We start from the raw sequence: 18249 nt of genomic DNA, 5'->3' as shown, positions 1-18249 counted from the left end.
GGCCTTGCCCACAAATATATGTACAGAAAGAGAATCGACCTTCAGCTTAACTTCTTTCACCTCTTTCAACCCCCAGCAGCTGTAAATGTCATCAGCCTTTGCTGGAGGGCTCTCCCGCTGCAGGACCACTGTCCTGAGCGGGACACTAGCTGAGGGCTCAGACTTCCACTCTTTGGTGTCAGCCGACCCACAGGGAACTTGCATCCCTTTGTCACTCCAAAGTGTGGGATCGTGAGCTGATCTGCAGGAATAACCACCGCTCTCCAACCTCTTCCTCCTGCTCAGGCAGCCACAGGGCCCATGAGCACATCCTCGGCCTAACCCGACGCCCAATCTGGGAGTGAAATGCAAGGCCCTTCGTCCTGAAGGATCACTTACAAGTGACTTCCTGGCAAAATCAAAGCAGGTGCTTCCTGGCATGTCTACAGACATGTGAACTCACTGCACAACAAGCAGAAAATAGGAAGAAAAACATCACATGACTTACAGTCACTAGTCACCCAATTCATGTTAAGATTGCATGTAAACTGTACCTCAATAAAGCTGTTGAATTGAAAAAAAAATGTACAGTAAGATAATAAAACACACAGGGAGGAGGAAACAGAAGAAAGTCAAATTTCCCAAAATGTGAAAAAGGTACAGGTAAAGCAATCCAGCCTCCTGGTAGCATATCATTTGCAGGAGAAACAGGCAGCCAGTAAAGAAAATATCCAAGAAGGCCAAAATTCACACCAAAAATTCTGCCCAGATGATTCTAATTCTGTTCTCAAATATCTACTACTTTATATTTCTTACAGATAAAGTAAGAGGACTTAGTTCTCTTTTAAACTGTATTCTTTATGTCCATCAGTTTATTTTCTCCCAGACACTTGAGCTATTTATAGAAATAAATATAAAATCACCACACATATATTGCTTTTTAATTTTGAAAATTGGAAGCACAATACTTTATTCAATCAATAAAACAAATGGTAAAATTTTTTAAATGTAAGTCCCTTAGTTCCAAAATATAGTCAGATAGGAGACAGGACACATAAAATGTAGGTGGAAGAAATTAAACCATTGTTGCGTATATCTATCCACCAATACCACTTTTTTTGAGAAGCTGTAAGATTTTATCAAACATGCACAATAAAATATAATCCTACTAAAGGTTCAGAATTGAATGTGAAAAATGTTTCCTCCGCTTTCTAACATTTTTGGGATCCATTCCAATGAAACTTTTTAATCAATAAAATATTAGTGACATTTCGTATGACTACATCTCTTTCCCGTCTTCAACTTTCAATGTTACATTTCTTTGAAAATAAGCACTTACTGTTATGTTGCTTTTCTGTCTAGGAAAAGACTCATTTTCCTCAAGGATCTTGGCATGTTTTTACCCTAAAGAAACTGCCATGTGCTAACAGTCTGTTTTCCATAATTCCGAGTGAGTGCAGGCAGGAGAGCAGATATGTGTGCCATTTTTCTGAATCATCTCTGCACCGTAGAGGTTATAAATCTACCTGAAGAGCTCGTCATTCCTGGCTCTGTCCCAGAGAACCTGAACAGCAATCGGCTCAAGCAAAATCTAAAAGTCTGTACCTGACCTAAACTCATCACTATGACACTATGATAGGTGTTTCCCTGTCCTCACCACGTAAACACTGTGTGTAAACATGCAGCAACAAAGGAAACCTAACATTAGCTTCCCACCTGACCACCCAGGACACTCAGATTCCAATTCCAGCCTTAAGTTCACTTCCCCTCACTGATCTAATCTGCCACTTCAGAGAAATCACTGCCATCCAGAAGTCGTCCTACAATCTTCATATCCTGATGAAACACAACAATAACAAAGACATACAAAATACAAGACCAAAATTTTTAATATTAGAAACAACAGATTTAAAATTACATTTTAATAAATATAAGAAATATATCAAGAATTATAAAAACTGTACACGTAACTGAAAGTGTACATACAATTTATATAGAGAATTGCTATTTTAATAACTTTCGTATTCCGTAATGCGTATATGCACACTTTGACTGAATACCTTTAAGTTTTTAATGTGATAAGTGAGCTTGCTTCTTGCTTGTTAGTTTGTCTAACCTGGGCTGGATGGATGACAATGCTACTCTCAGGGGATAATGTATATTCAAACTGTTTCTGTGCTTTGTCTTAATGACACTTAAAGTCGAGAACCCGGTCTCGCACAGGGACGTTGAGGGGAACAGAAGAAGGGATTTTAAAGCAACCTCAGCAAGCTCAGGATACTCATTTTTAACTTTTATCCAAAATGAAGGAAGTGATGCTGTATTTTCAAAATTCATTTTCAGTCCTTCATCAGCAGCCAGCTTCAACAAGTTATCCTGCAGGGTGACAGTTAAATTTAAGTTATCTTTTGATGAGAGGAATGGATTTTGGATCCATGAGTTCCCTATGCGTGGATCTTCTTTCGATGGAAAATACAATTCAAAACAATCTAACAAATTTGTAAGATGTTCATTGATAACTTTTCGCAGATAGACAATATCAAGGTCATTACCTACTTCATGGATAATTGTTGTTAAATTATGGAACATGTCATAACAATTCACAGAAACTCTGTTTCTCCAAGCTTCTAACTTTTGTTTTTGTCCTTCAATCTTATCAGCCATTGAAAAACATGTTGCATTCTTCCCTTGCATGGAAACGTTAAGATCATTAAAAATACTGAAGATATCAGATAAATAAGCAAGTCTGGCTGTCCAATTCACGTCTTTGAAAAGTTGGGACCAAACTGGCTTCTTGCTTTGCAGAAACACTAAGAGTTCGTTTCGTATTTCGAACATTCTTGATAGAACTTTCCCCCGTGATAACCACCGCATCTCCGCGTGCAGTAACAACTGCTTGTGATCTGCTTCCATATTGTCGCACAACAAAGAGAACAATCTCGAATTTAATGCATTAGATTTTACATAATTCACAATTTTTACTGTGTCAGTAAGCACACTATTTAGTTCAGCTGATATCTTTTTCATGGCCAGACCCTCTCGATGAATGAAGCAATGTGTTATTTTACACTCCGGCGCAAGTTCCTTAATCTGGGCCACCACCTCAGACCGTCTCCCTGTCATCGAAGCCGCACCATCAGAACACAGGCCTACACAAAACTGAAGTTCCAGACCACACTTGTTGACGACATAATTCTTCACAGCTTCACACAGTTCTGAGCTAGTTGTGTTTGTTGGCAAAGAGGCTGAAAAGAAGAATTCTTCCTTTATGTCATCATCGTGTTCAAACCGCACGTACACCAAGAGAACAATCATGTTAGCGATATCTCTGCACTCGTCCAGCTGCAGCGAGAAGTACTTTGCTTCTTTTATTTGCTCTATGAGCTGGTCTTCCATGTCACTGGCCAGCTCCTGAATGCGCCGGGCGATGGTGTCATTGGACAGGGGCACCTGAGCCACCTTCTTGGCAGCCGACTCTCCCAGCATCTCCAGGCAGACCTCCTTGATGCAGTCTTTCACCAGGGTCTCCGCAATCGTGTACGGCGTCTTGGACTTGGCCACAGGCAGCGCCACCTTGTAGGAAGCCCGCAGGGCGCTAATGTTTATGTGAGAAACACTGAGCACCTGCTTTGATGGGCTCTTTAATTCACTACTCTTCCTCTCAAAGAATTCTTTTGGTTGTGAACTCATTTCTTTATGTTTTGAATATAAATGCCGCTTAAGTTTTGATGGTTTCATTGCTTCATTAGCCAGGATATCTCCACAAATAATACACTGTGGTTTCAGCACCTCACCATCAATTACAGCTATAAACCCAAACTCAATGTACGAGGGGTCATATTTCCGGGTGAAACCTGTGTGAACTCTTCTGCCTTTCACTTCCTCAGGCTGACTTCCACCTTTACCGTTTCTTCTACTCCTGCCCCCAGATTCAGAAAGGCTATGTTTTTTCTTGACAAACAAGTCCAGTGAAGCTCGTTTTGCCATCTGAAAATCAGGATTAAAAATAAATAAACACAAATGTTACTTTCCTCCTTTGTCTAATAATGTTAAACAAATTAAAAACTAGGTTTGATTAAAAATTTAAAAATGGTTTTAAAATGAAGTTATAAAGATAAATAAATGCTTACATTTTTTTCTGAGTTACAGCAGACAAACTAGCCATAAAATATCACGCACTGTAACTGTGCTTGAGTGCTATACAATGCCAGCACACGACTTGCCCTAGGAGTCAACATCCATACCTGCCAGCATTCTACTCGGAAACGCAAGTGCAGTAATCACGTGCTGGGCACTACGGCAATGTCAAATTGTGGCTAGTTTCTAAATACTCTTGATTAGTACACTTGCCCCACTGTGGACTGGTATAAAGTTTGCAGACCAGCGCTGATCCGAAGATCACACTCCAGTACCACTGGCCCAAATCAGGTGTAGCCCCCATGTTTCAAAACTCAACGCTGAACACACATTAACTCTATAAAACCTACGGATTTAAAATAAAGCTCTTTGGCCTTATCTCATGTTCTCCATTTATATCCGAAAACTGAACTTTTTCTCAACACAAACCCGTATCTCGCAATCCAACTTGTCATCTCTTGTCCTTCCTGATTACTTCACTTGACCCAAGATGCCCTTTCTTGGCTCAGCTCCCCACCCAAAGTAACACTAAGTTCAGCTTTTCCCATGTTCATCCTCCCGTAGAAACACACCCTCACACACACCACTTACCCCCTAGATCTTAGCTTCCTTATCCCCCCAAGGAATTTCTCACACCAGGACAGAGTGAGACTGTCATCACCCCACACAAAAAATAAAGCAGCATTCAAGGTTATAACTTCCAACCTGATAAAAGGGTGGTGGTGGGGGGTGGGGGAGATAGGAATTAGAAGTAATGGGCTTTTCTCTGGAGAGAACAAACCCAAGTTGACCACCCTGTGCTTTATTTAGCATATACCCTGCCAAACATTCTCACTCATCATGAGCACAGCGAAGAGTAATGAAGCTCTTCCCCTGCTTTCATCTACAACAGATACTCAAACTCTTACCCAATCCCCTACTTTGTCTGATGAAAATGGTGTCTCTGAAGGCTTTAGCATTTTGGAAGGTTGACCAGTCAAACTTCTTTGGATCTCATCATGTTTCCTTTTCATTGTGGTGGTCTCGTAGCAAAGACTGCACGTTATTCTGTGATGGTAGCCCGCAGTCCCATGTGGGGAGGGCACCCCGCAGACTGCATGGACACTTCCGTCACGTGACATGCAACTATTAGTACCTGAGCATTCTCTTTCACAAACTACACAGGATAAAAATTTTAATCTGCTTTCAGGAGGGTTTTTCATGGCCACCGTAGGAGTAATAGAAAGATTCTCTTCAATATCGCTACTCTCGGTTCCAGTCTCAACATTTTCTTCATACTGTGCTCCTGGTGGATTCTCTAATTCTTTGTCAGCTGGTTCAAATTCACTTTCTGGATTTGGGCTGGCAATGAGTTCTTCGGTTAACTGAGGATGACAGAGGCCTGGTTTAGCTTCAGAGCTAAATGTGCCTTCAAATGGATTTGGTTGCATACCTCTGTGATAGGGCTGATTTTGGATCATCTGAATGAACCACAAAAACTCGGCCCAGTGTGATGAATTGTTAGTTTGCATCCAGGAGATAATCCTATTTTGGATATCATCATTAGTTTGGTTCATAGAACTTTGGCTTTGACAGGGCTGAGGCTTCCCGTGGACAATTTTCAACTCTGGCCAAATATTACTGAGTTCATAGACAATCTGGCTTGAAAATTCCCTCCCATTGTCAGATTGTAGGACACTGGGAGCTCCAATAATTGTAAAAATATCTAAAAGAGCATGTGCCACTTCCTTAGGCCTTTTAGATTTTAGTGACCGCAAAAAACTCAACTTTGTACGAAGGTCTTGATAATGCATAATAAACTTATACTCCCCATCAGGATTCAATTGCATGTCTATAAGATCCACCTGGCATCTTGAATTAACTTCCTTAATTGGTTTTGATGTTATAACTTTTTTGAGTTTCGAATGTTTCTGTTGGCATGGTCCGCAGAGTGTCAGGTACAGCATTATAACTTCTTTTGTGATGTTTTTGTATTTTGCTTGTAGCTCCTTTTCCATGCGGGTACGTCCTCCATGCCCAATGCTGAGATGTGTGTTGTGCAGAATGTCAAATAACTCCTCACTGTGTAAGTAATACCGAACTTTATCTGTATCCCCATTTATAGCCTCAATCAGCTTCTCATTTCCTTGCACAAGGATCACATCAAACCTCGCTAAGCGACGGTAGTCAACAGACTCCTTTCTTGCCTTTGCTTTAGCCTCTTTCACTTCCCGTATTAATTGACAGTACTTTGCTTTGGAAAATATCTTGGTATTATTACTTTTGTTTTCCAGCAACACTGCTAAGTTCCTGAAGAACTTCTCTCTCATGTTTTCTGGTTCCATTTCTGGTTCATTAGTGTCTAAGCTACTGGGGTTATCATCACCCACCCTTTGAGACATCATGGAAAGCCACAAAAATGACCCTAAAATATAGAGAAAAAAATCAGTTAGAATATTTGGGAATATCGTTTGAAGCATATACACTGCCCAAGCAGTCACTAGAGCTTGGGGTAGAAACAGAGGCGTGGGCACACAAGTTGGGGGAACACAGGTTTGGTTAGGGAGCTCAGCCTTGGAGAAATAGAAGGTAAATGAAGAACCCAAGCCAGGAACAAAAAGTTCTGATCTAGTAAAGAGATGTGACTTTCCAGAGCAGTATCTGGGATTAGCCTTAAAGTACTGTTTTATGTAAAACAAGAAGCAAATTGATGTTATTATTTATTTATTAACTATAAAAGATGATTTATTTTGGCTAGAAAAGCCTCAGCAATACAGTAATAGATTTTTTTAAAAACTTTATTTTTTAAGTAATCTCTACACACTACGTGGGGCTTGAACTCACAATCCCGAGATCAAAGAGTTTTGTGCTCTACTGACTGAGCCAGTCAGGTGCCCCAGTAATAGATCTTTTTTTAAAAAGCCCCAGACTATACCATGTTTCGTCCTATTGAGTCAAGTTAACTGTTACAGCAACATTTGGGGCTTATGTTTCAATGTCTCGAAACGCGACTGAAAAGACCACCATACGGATAGAACTTCTTTCCACGCGAATACATTTTGTGTCACGCTATGGAGCCATGAGTAGGAAAGGAGGGTGAAGCAGGATGACTTTGGGGGAAGAAAGGAATATAGGGCAATGTGCATGAGAACCAGAACACGAGCTCCCGAAGCAAGGAGGGTACTGGTAGGTGCAGGATAACTGGGGACTTGTTAGGACTTCACAAGACGTAGAACGGGTTGATTATACTGGAGATTCTGGAAAAGACGTTGCTCCAGAACAGTCAGCCTGTGTTCTTGCCTCCACTACACCTTGTCCTATTAACAGTCCTTGAAACGCTAAGGGGCACAGACCAGAAATTCCATTTTCTCCAGTAGAATTTCTGAGTAGCAATCCAAGTCTTAAACGTCATGTGTGACAAAAACTGGGGCAGAGGCTTTAGAAATCAGACCAATGGGCACACGGACGAGTGCTCAGCATCCCTACTGATTTATCCACAGGGACGTAATTCCATTGCAAAATATCCATCAAAAATCTTGTATTCAATGATTTCTTACATTATTACCTGGCTGCTTAACTCCTTTAATAGCATCACCCAACACTGGCTGACCTTCCCTCAGATGAATTCAGTAAGGTTGCAATGGATGAGATTTCATAGCTTTTCAGCAAGGAGACCCTTCCCGCTCCCAAACGTCATCCTCCTTCTGGACCTCACCATTATCCTGCAGTGGGCGTGGCTCTGGAGATGCACATTCCATTCTGTCTTCCGTAGATGGGAGCTGGGTACCCAGGCACTCCTGTGACGCATCCAGGGGACTCATTTCCTCCATAGGAGTTTCAGGCCCATTTGTGTCCTGTGGGACCTGGGGACAAATCGATACATCTGGAAATGAATATAGGTGATCACTGCACAAAGCATAGCCAAACCTCAGAACATTCTTGTACAGAAATAGAATGTGAGAAGAAAAAAGGCTTCATTGAATTTTCTTGTCAATGTTTATTTATTTTTGAGAGAGAGAAAGCACGTGCATGAGTGGGGGAGGGGCAGAGAGCAAGGGAGACACAGAATCCAAAGCAGGCTCCAGGCTCCGGCCCGTGTTCAACTTGAACTCATGAATTGCAAGATCGTGACCTGAGGGGAAGTCGGATGCTTAACTGACTGAGCCAGCCAGGCGCCCCTTTGCTGAATTCTTAAGACGAATGCCAAACAGAATGAGGAGAGATATCAAAAAAATGCTGGGACTAATAAAGCAGAGCCATGCAACAGAAACTCTCTCCATTGGACAGAAGTCGGTACTCATCCCTGTGGTTTTGGTTTTGGGGAATAACAACACAAACATTAAAGGAATCCTAAGTTGTGACAATTAAAAGAAAATTGTAAATGGGTTTCAGTGTAAGCAATTAAAAATAAATATTTGGGGTGGGGGTTATGCAAATTATCTGATAGGGACTATTGCACGCAGAAAGGAATCTGACAGTTGTTTTAGAGTCAGTGTGGAAAACCGGCCCAGTGTTATGCATGGGGAAAAAGAAAACGTCATCTCCTTACGCTAACCATCTCACGTATGGTTTATAGCTAAATTTCCCTAACTGTCCCCAAAATATATTTTATGGTTTTAAGTCCATGAAATAATATTTATACATAATATTTATACATTATACCTTCTGCTTCCTCTCATCTAAAAAAGACAGGAATCTTTTTTATGACATTCAATTTTGAAAAGTCAGACCCAGTTATCCTATAGAGTGTCAGAGATTTGTCTTATTTCCTCACAGACATTCTGGTGAGTAATTTTTGGAAGAATACTACGTAAGTGATGTGTACTTATGGTGTCATGTCACAGGGCACATGCTATCAAGTTATTCCATTATCGATGATGCTAAATTTGATCAGTTAGTTAAGGCCGTGATCACCAGATCTATCCACTCATTTTCCCACTGTAATTACTAAGTCAGCAATGGGGTAAGAGCATGCATGTACATCAATAGCCTATTCCCCAATGTTTTTGGCATTCACTGATGATTTTGCTTGAATCAATTTTTATACTGGGGGCTACTGCCTGCCTTTATAATTTCTTCTACATTTATTAGCTAGCAATTTCCTATAAAGAGCTTTCTATCATTTTGAATATCACTATAGACTTATTTTGTAATCTAGTCCTTCCTTACTCATGCTGGTCACCAACTGTCTCCCATCTGGCCCCTGGGGCCCCTTTGATCAGGCTCCTGCATTGTGCGAACATGACCCTGCTAGGTCACATCCATTTTTCCAGAAAAATAAACACATGACCACATTGTCTTTTCCCTGTATCAGGACTAGTTTCAACGGTTTTCCCAAGAAGTCTTGATTCATTTTGGAGCAACAGTATTAGTAACAAAGACTGAGTAGGAGGTTGGCTCATTGTTAATGATGCCTCGTCCCCTCCAGGCACTTTCATGGATAGAGCTGGTAAACATATTTACAGAATATCATGAATTCAATCCAATTTCAACACAGTAAGATTTACTTCACCTTTCTATATTCCATTTTAATATATACCTTCTCCCATGGTGAAACAAAAACTTAGTTCAGTATGATGTATATATTTACTCATTTGCCCTCACCTACAATAAGCACAGAACAGTTTCAGAATTTACAATGCTTTGTGTTGTAGCACATTTCCAACGACATACCTACTATGTGAAATCAATATCTTTGCAGCTTTATATGTACACAGACAGTAAGTATTCCACTAAGAGCATATAGTCAGAGTACTGTGTTCAAGTTACTTGAATTGTTTTTTTGCTCTGTTATTAACAATAATTTGATATACAGTTGAGTTCATCTGTTTGTGTTCAATCACTTTGACTTTAACATTGCTTTTTATTCTTATTTTTTAATTGTTTTTGTTTTATTTTTTATTTTTGAGAGAGAGCGAGCGAGGGAGGGGTAGAGAGAGAAGGAGACACAGGCTCCAGGCTCTGAGCTGTAAGTACACAGCCCGACGCAGAGCTCAAAATCACGGACTGTGAGATCATTACCTGAGCTGGAGTCAGATGCTTAACTGACTGAGCCACCCAGCTGCCCCTTAACATTGCTTTTTAAGTATTTGAAGCATTGCTTTTGAATTTTTTTCTCTAGGAGATATTTCTGAACAGCTGGTACTGGGACTCCCAAGTTTCTGCCTTTCTGTTAAGTGTCATGAAAAAAACACTTTTTTCTAAGCCAATTTAGAAAAGAAAAAAAAAAAAAGCTACATGTATCTTTACTCTAGAAGCCAATGTATCTTTTCTTTGAAAAATTGTAACAATACAAAATTGCCATAGCATTCCCAAATGCAGAAGTTATGACAGGAAAGTAAAAGTCCCAATAAAGTATCCAAGTGAAAAAAAAAATATTTGAAGCATTTAAATGGTACAAAAGATGAAAACATACAGTTTTAAAAAGTTTTTTAATTAATTAATTAATTTTGGGAGAGGGGAGGGGCAGAGAGAGAAGGAGACAGAGAATCCCAACCAGGCTCCGTGCCATCAGCTCAGAGAGCAACGTGGGGCTCAATCCCACAAACCACAAGATCATGACCTGAGCCAAAACCAAGCATCCAACACTTAACCGACTGAGCCACCCAGATGCCCCCAAAAATCAAAATACATATTCAGAGAAATATTGCTTATATTCTACTCCCCCTTCACTCCCATAAGAAACCATTTTTGTTGGTGACGGTTTACCCTCAGTTTATTTTTGCAAAAATATGTAAAACACATATATACATACATATACACCGATATTTGCACTTATATACATATATACATAATATATACAAATTTAATGCAAATGTGTCTATACTTTTCTATACTATACATAGTAGTTCACACCTTCCTTTTTTCACTTGCTAGAAGAATACTCTCCAGAGGTCATCTCATACCAGTTCATAGATACCCTCTTCATTTTTATGTACATGGTCCCACGTTACATTCATGCGCCACAGTTTATTCAGTCACTGTACATGGATCAGCATTTAGGTTGCTTACAACATTTTGCTTTTACAAATAGCTGCAATGAAAAACTATGTCCATGTCGTCTCTTCTTTGTAGATGCGTATATTCAAAGTAAATTCCCAGAAAGGGTATTGCTGGGTGGGTCAAAGGGTACAAGTAGGCGTTAGATGGTGCCCAAATCTGCCCCACCCCCAAAGGAAAGGTGCCATCTTGTACGTGTACCAGCGACATATGACAGGACCTATCTTCCAGTCAGGCCACCACACTGTGTTGCCAAGCTTTTGAAATTTTGCCATCTGACAGGTGAAAAAGTACTTCAATGTAGTTTTGATTTGCAATTTTATGATTGAAGTGGAGCATCTTTTTGTACAGTTAAAAGTCATTCATTTATCTGTTTATGAAAACTGCTCATGTCTCTTGATCACTTTTATTGCATTTGCCAAAAAGATTAGCTTTTGTCTATGATAAATCTTACAAATATTTTCACTAAAATTTATCATTTTTATTTCTGTGTGGGTTTTCTGTCCTGCATTTTTAAATTGTTTCATAAAGAAAAATTTCTTGATATTATTTCTGGGTTTGGAGTAATTCTGTACACCCAGATAATAAAATACGTCATTCACACTTTATCCTAGTAGTTGGGTATTTAAAATTTTATGTATTGATCTCTGACACATTTAAAGTTTATTGTTTCTGATATATGGTATGAGGCATAGATTTAATGTGCCTTTTCAAAATGGCTATGTCCCTTTATCCCAACATTTACTTAATTTTTTTAACATTTATTTATTTTTGAGATAGGGAGACCAAGCATGAGTGGGGGAGGGGCAGAGAGAGAAGGGGGGGTGGGAGACACAGAATCTGAAGCAGGCTCCAGGCTCTGAGCTGTCAGCACAGAGCCTGATGCAGGGCTTGAACTCACGAACTATGAGATCGTGACCTGAGCCAAAAGTCAGATGCTTAACTGACTGAGCCACCCAGGCACCCCTATCCCAACATTTATTTAAAAGTCCATTTTTCCTTACGGTGATTTGAGATGGCAAATGTATTGTACAATTTTCGTATGTGCTTGGGTCTACTTTTGTACTTTCTATTGCTTTATTGATCCATCTACTCATGTATCAGTACCATGATGTCATCTAAAGATGCTTTACGGTAGGTTAGTATCTAGTAAGACTATTTTCTTCTTTTCAAGTTTTTCCAGTGATTCTTTCATGCTTACAGTATGAATGAAGTTCACATGTTTTTTAAAAAAATTTCATTAATTAATTTAATTTAATTTAATTTAATGTTTACTTTATTTTTTGGGAGAGAAAGAGAGCACAAGCAGGGTAGAGGCAGAGAGAGGGAGACACAGAATCTGAAGCAGGCTCCAGGCTCTGAGCTGTTAGCACAGTACCCAACGCTGGGATTGAAGCCACGTACCGCGAGGTCATGACCTGAGCCAAGATCAAGAGTTGGCTATTCAACTGAGCCACCCAGGTGCCCCTTCCCTTCTCTGATCTTAAGAATAAGACATCATATGTGGGGGCACTTGCTGGCTGAGTCGGTTGAGCTGACTCTTGATATCAGTTCAGGTCAGGATCCCAGGATCATGGGATCAGTCCCACCCGGGGCTCCTCGGTGGGTGTGGAACCTGCTTAAGATTCTCTCCCTCTCTCTGTCCCTCTCCCTCACTTGTGCTCGCTCTCTCTAAAATAAGAAAAGAGAAAAAGAAAAATCTGGATTAAAAGAAAAAAGACATCCTATGTAGATTGGTTTGTATAATAAATAGGCTACGTTTCAATTTGCCCGAATCTTTACATAACTGGGAGAAACAGAGTCGTGGAGTGAAGACGATATCCCAGCCGGGGGACAGGGGAACCTGTTGCTTATAGTTCAATAATCCTATCAGTTCTGCAAAGACTCTTACAGCAACTAAAACACGAACCCGAAGACCTGCGGCTGCGGCCGCTCCTCCCCCACCGCGCCCGCGCACACCCTTCTGTCTATGCAGCGGAGGGACTCGCCAGGTCCCGGAAGGACGTCCACCACCGGACTTTAAAGGGTGACTCCGGGCGGCAGTAACGAATTACAGAAATGAAATTAACCTCAAACCCGTTATGATGGTCATTTGTCTTTCACTCTATGATTCCTGGATTTGATTTTTAAAATTTTCTAATACGAAAGTTCTGGTTGTAAAATCGTGGTATAATGCGGCCACAGTCATTAGAAATGCATATATTTCCCAATTAGACACTTAACTCATATTGGCTTTAAAAAATGGGGGGAGGGGGTGTTCTTTTTGTCACATGACAAGAGGTGTGAGGAGGGCAGCTGTCCTCACCACCCTGGGGTTCTTGCTCGTGCCCACCATTGTGCAGGCTGGACACCAGCTATGTTCACGACAGGCGGTGGGCAAAGACAGAATAAACGCACCTGCCTCATCTTACAAGGAAAGTACAAGCTTTCACAGAAACTGCCAGAAACTGTGCCTACTTCTCCCGGGCCAGGCCTGTGTTGCATAGCCAACTCCAGTAGGAGGAAAGCTGGAAAAGTAGGTAGGTACATGGCCAACATGAACAAAATCAACACTTTTTATGGAAGAAGCAAGTGTGTGTGTGTATGTGTGGGGGGGATATAGGTTTCCCCTGCTACACAAAAGTAGGGCATTCCTGTGAAAACTGTTGGAAGCAGAAAGGGCATAGAGTGAACAGTATCCCCACTTTCTGTAAGTTCAGATAGGCCATGCTGCCTTGACAAAAGAACCACACTAGTTCCTGTGTTTACTGACCTGAAGAATCCACAGAGTGTTTTCATTTTTATGAAAAAGAGCGGTTACTGTGCTGATGCGGGTCTTTTGTAAAAACAAAGTGGTATAAAGTGGAGAGCTAGAAACCACACTTTCTGAAAGCAGGGGTGCCTGTGTTCCGAGAGGGCAGCTAAGCATGTCTGCAACAATGGCATTTCCCCTTCTTCCAGAAATCACACAGAAACAAGAAAAATGAGAAACATTTATGCAAACTTAGTATTCTGGAAGAGTAGGGAGACTCACCCTGAGTCATATGAAAATCTATCAAATACGAACATTACCCAGAACTGACCAAACACCAAGTCCTACCAACGGCCACATTTCTCAACAAAGTAGAAGAGGAAAATTCTAAAGAAACAGGCACATCTGCAGGAAAAAAAAAACCAAACTATATTGTTTCTTTGAAACAAAAGGAGGAGGTGTGCTGGCTGGAGGGAAGAGGAAAATACATGCTTTCTACAAAACTAAACACAAAAGTGATAGGATTTATGGAGAAATAAAGTTACAGGATAGACTACTTCAGATATACACAACTTTGTCACCAGAGTGCTAATAAAACCATGGTCCTAGTAATATACAAGCCTAGTCAGAAAGATACTATAAAGGATGATTACATCCCGTATAGCACTGTACCTCAGTGAGGTGATGCTACTGTGCCACAAAGTGGGCTCAGGAAAGGGGAAGGAGGAGTAGAGACTCTGTCATCAGAAGTTCAGGAGGAGAAGCATTTGCACATCTTCCAAGACATGCAGTGATTTTAGAAAACCATGATTTGGTTCTGGCTCATCAATCGTGTGTTTACTTCTTTGAAATTGACTTACAGATGCAGTTTCTGCTGCTTAAACATTTCCCTTGTTTTGTAAAGGAGCTGCTTACATGGTTCCAAATGGGACCTTATGCATGAAGCACAACCCTGTGGCACTCTGCATGGCAGTCATTCATCATCTTCTGCCCACTCCCCCTGTATCCTACCTGAACCTCAGGTGACAGAAGTGAGCCGTCCGCTCCCCCTCTGTCCTACCTGAACCATCATGCCAGGCCTCCACAGTAATATCAGTGGCAGGTTTAATGTGCAATTGACTCCAGAAAGCAAAAACTGTGTGTGCATTTCACCCGCTGTAGGTGCAATAAACACCTTGAATGTTCTCCTTAAGTAATAAGCTTTAAAGGCCGCAATCACACCCCAATCAAGGGGCTGGAGTAAAGAAGTTGTACCAGGAGAGAAAAGAGAACTTGAGTATCTGATGAAAGGGTAGCAACTGTTGGAGGAGGGATGGGTGTATGCTAAGACTTTTGAAAGATAATTTTTTCCTCCTGCAGTTACCTTTTTAAGTCACGTAGAAAAAAACATCACCTAGAAGACCAATAAATATCTGCCTGTTATCCAGCCTCTCTTGTTAGAACTACAGCGGGCCAGTCTTTCCGACTCCTCTCAAAGCTCATCCTCAGCTTTACATCCCCACTGGGATTTGCACCCCGCATCACATCACACGATCTCGCGTGGCCTCAAGCCCTCGTGTGTGTCGTGCGTTTCCTCCTTAGAGATACAGACCCTTGAGGGAATGTGCTTCCAGTGCAGCCTGGTTTCATCAAAATTAAAATCTGATCCAGGGAATAGCCTTCTTCATCAATCAGATTTCTTAACCCTGGGAGAACCGTACAGCTTCTTCTATCCGCAGTCACAGTTCACCAGAGGGCTTAGCACTGGAAGACACGGCCGTTCTTGAAGTCACTAAAGCAGCCACTACTTCCGCTAAGTGAAGACACTTCTGCACTTGTAGCTTTTTCCTGAAGGTCTTCATATATTGCTAAGACTTCCCTTTATTTGAGAAAGGATGCCTCTGATTCCTTCTTTGTTTGGTATTCAATCCACACACTTAACCAATGTTCCGGTTTTTCCATCTCCTTACACCTCGTCCAAACAAACTTTGTAGTGCTGGCAGATGTTCCAGCTACAGAACTTTCTGCTACTTCCCAGTTCTTCTACTGTCTCTGGCAGCATGCAACGTTGACTCCTTTACGCCGGTTGCACAATGTCACAGATGCTTCCATGTTTTAAAAGCGTTTTGTAATTTTGGGCTTTTCTTCAATTCTTAAAGCTGTTGTTTTATGTTCGCTAGCAGAGATTTCATCACCAGCTTGCTTCTGTGGCACTTGTAAACCCCTCTGCTTGCTCATTTTCTGGAACACAAAGAAGTTGAACAAAAAATGCACAAAGTCGGGAGGGAACCATGCAAAGAAGCATTTCCAAAACAGAGACTGGCCAAGAGGAAGGATGTGGAGGTGAATGGGCAAACGGGCGTTTGGCACAGTGCTGCCCGTCTTCACAGTTTGCTGCATCCGCTATAATCACACGCCTTGCATTCAGCTGCTCTCACTTGGCGGCCCCAAACATCAGCTTGCTGGTAAAATTCCCGTCTGTGCCAGAACGATTTCAATGTTACATGGACTCATTTCCTTATTTATCAATCTCATATGAAAGATCTGCATTCCAGAAAAACATGTCTTAATGGATCAGACTGTATACGTAAAATGTTCATATTTAAGGAGTTCGGATAAATGTATGGATAGGATCATTATAGAAATGTGACTGGTAATATCCGAAATGTTCTAAAATTACTGTCCTAGAAGGCATGTATGCTCCCTTAAAAATAACCTCTAGCGTAAGGGTGAAAGACCAAATACTGAACTCAATACGTTTCACATACCAACAACTCCAAGTACTGAAAACCATCTAGAAAATGATGGAATTAATTTCTTTGTTGTACAAACGAAGACATTAAAGCCCAGAGAAGGTTTGATACGCCAAAGGTTACACAGCTAATTAGTGACAGGGCCTATTATGGAACACAAATCTCATCATTCCCTTTTTCCTGATATTTCTAGTAAGTGGCTACTCCTCTATTTGTCTTTCCCAGAAGGTGCTCCTTATATCCTGATACTGATTTGTTTTCATATATGGTAAAAGTAGTGGGCATCAGAAGAGTTTAATCTCACAGCCAGTAAATAAAGTGTATTTTCTACTGATAAGCAATAGCTCAAGGTTTCCCATGTGGTTACATCATCTACTTTTGTGGATTAGCTGTCACTTACGTGCACACTGTTATCCCATAAGCCTGAATCTATTCATCTACACCGGCGATCAACTAATAATGCCCCAAAGCGGAATGTGCCGCCACCAGTGTGGAGTTGATGGCACGTACTCCAGCTTGGACCCACGCCCTCAACTTCTGCCCAGAAGAGGCACCGCCAATGTCTCACCTGCTCTCCAGGCTCGTCCAGCTCCCGCTCCAGATCCTCCAACACGGTCACCACCTCGTCCCCGCTCTCCGGGTGCTGTCCCCGCACCCAGGCCTGGAGCTCCGCGGGCAGGATGGTCAGGAACTGCTCCAGCACCAGCAGCTCCAGGATCTGCTCCTTGGTGTGCGTTTCTGGGCTCAGCCACTGGCGGCACAGCTCGCGGAGCCGGCGCAGCGCCTCGCGGGGTCCAGGCGTCTCCTGGTAGCAGAAGTGTCTGAAGCGCTGGCGACAGAGTTCCCTGGTGTGACACCAAGTCTCCTGCAGGCAGGATTCCTGATCCCACACATGGTCTTCCTCCTTAACCTTCACTTGGATGATGTCCCCGTGCGCCTCTGACGCTGGGCTAGCCGAGGCCGGGACGCGCGCGCAGGCCGCGGCCATGCCGGACGTCACCTGCGGTCGGGGCAGGTGCGGGGCGTCCCGCCCGCTCCTCAGGGAAGTTCTGCACGGAGGAGCCCCGTCAAACACAGAAGACAGACGCGCAGAGAGGGGACCGGCTTCCGTGGCCCCACGGGGCGGCCCCCCGAGCGGCTCCGTCCGCAGGGAAGCGGTCCCGGCCCGCCCCGGAAGCGGCGGGCTCTCAGCCGCTAAGGGGTCGCAGGGCCGCTCGCCGCGCCGCCCGCTACCCGCGAGGCGCAAAGCCGAGGCCGCCGTGGCCCCGCGCGCAGGAGCCGAGCCGGCCGGGGGCAGGGACGGGCCGGGGCTGCGGGCGGCGCGCGGCGAACGGAGCCGGCTGTCGCCGCGCACGCGCCGCCTCCCCGCGGCCGCAGCCCGCACCTCCGAGGGCCGCCGTCCCGGCCGGCGGGACTGCCCCGCGCTCCCGCCGCGAAACGCGCCTCCCCGCCGGCCCGGCGCGCACTTCCGGTCCGCTCTAGGACTGCGGGCGGTGCGAGCTCTCGGTGGTCGTGGCGGCGGACCGCTGCGCCCCGGAGGCGAGCGCGCGGCAGCCCCGGCTCCGCGATCTTCCGCGGGGGAGCGCTTCGCGGTGCACAGGCTGCCCGGGGCTTGCTGGGCGCTCCGACCGGCGGTTCTGAACAGACCAGCGGGACGGACGGTTTTGCAGGCTTTGCCCGGCCTGTTCTAGC

General features: G+C 43.1%; 1 protein-coding gene across 3 annotated transcripts; it reads right to left on the bottom strand.

Moving 5' to 3' along the window:
• Nucleotides 1-956: 956 nt before the first annotated feature.
• On the bottom strand, nt 957-17660 carry ZBED9 (zinc finger BED-type containing 9). 3 transcript variants are annotated; one of them, XM_042985421.1, is made up of 4 exons: nt 17126-17660; nt 7811-7958; nt 5025-6520; nt 957-3966 (listed from the first exon to the last, which is right to left on the bottom strand). In XM_042985421.1, the coding sequence occupies exons 1-4, from the start codon at nt 17543-17545 to the stop codon at nt 2050-2052; spliced, it is 3981 nt and encodes a 1326-aa protein (XP_042841355.1). In that variant the 5' UTR covers nt 17546-17660; the 3' UTR covers nt 957-2049. The 3 variants fall into 3 exon arrangements, with proteins under 3 accessions (XP_042841355.1, XP_042841356.1, XP_042841357.1); XM_042985422.1 differs by having other exon boundaries at nt 5037-6520; XM_042985423.1 differs by lacking the exons at nt 957-3966; nt 5025-6520; nt 7811-7958 and adding an exon at nt 15710-16045.
• Between the last annotated feature and the right edge of the window lie 589 nt (nt 17661-18249).

The sequence above is a fragment of the Panthera tigris genome, chromosome B2 (genome assembly GCF_018350195.1).
Source record: "Panthera tigris isolate Pti1 chromosome B2, P.tigris_Pti1_mat1.1, whole genome shotgun sequence".
NCBI lineage: Eukaryota > Metazoa > Chordata > Mammalia > Carnivora > Felidae > Panthera > Panthera tigris.
Note: the sequence above shows the minus strand (reverse complement) of the source record. Positions and strands in the feature narration are given on the sequence as shown.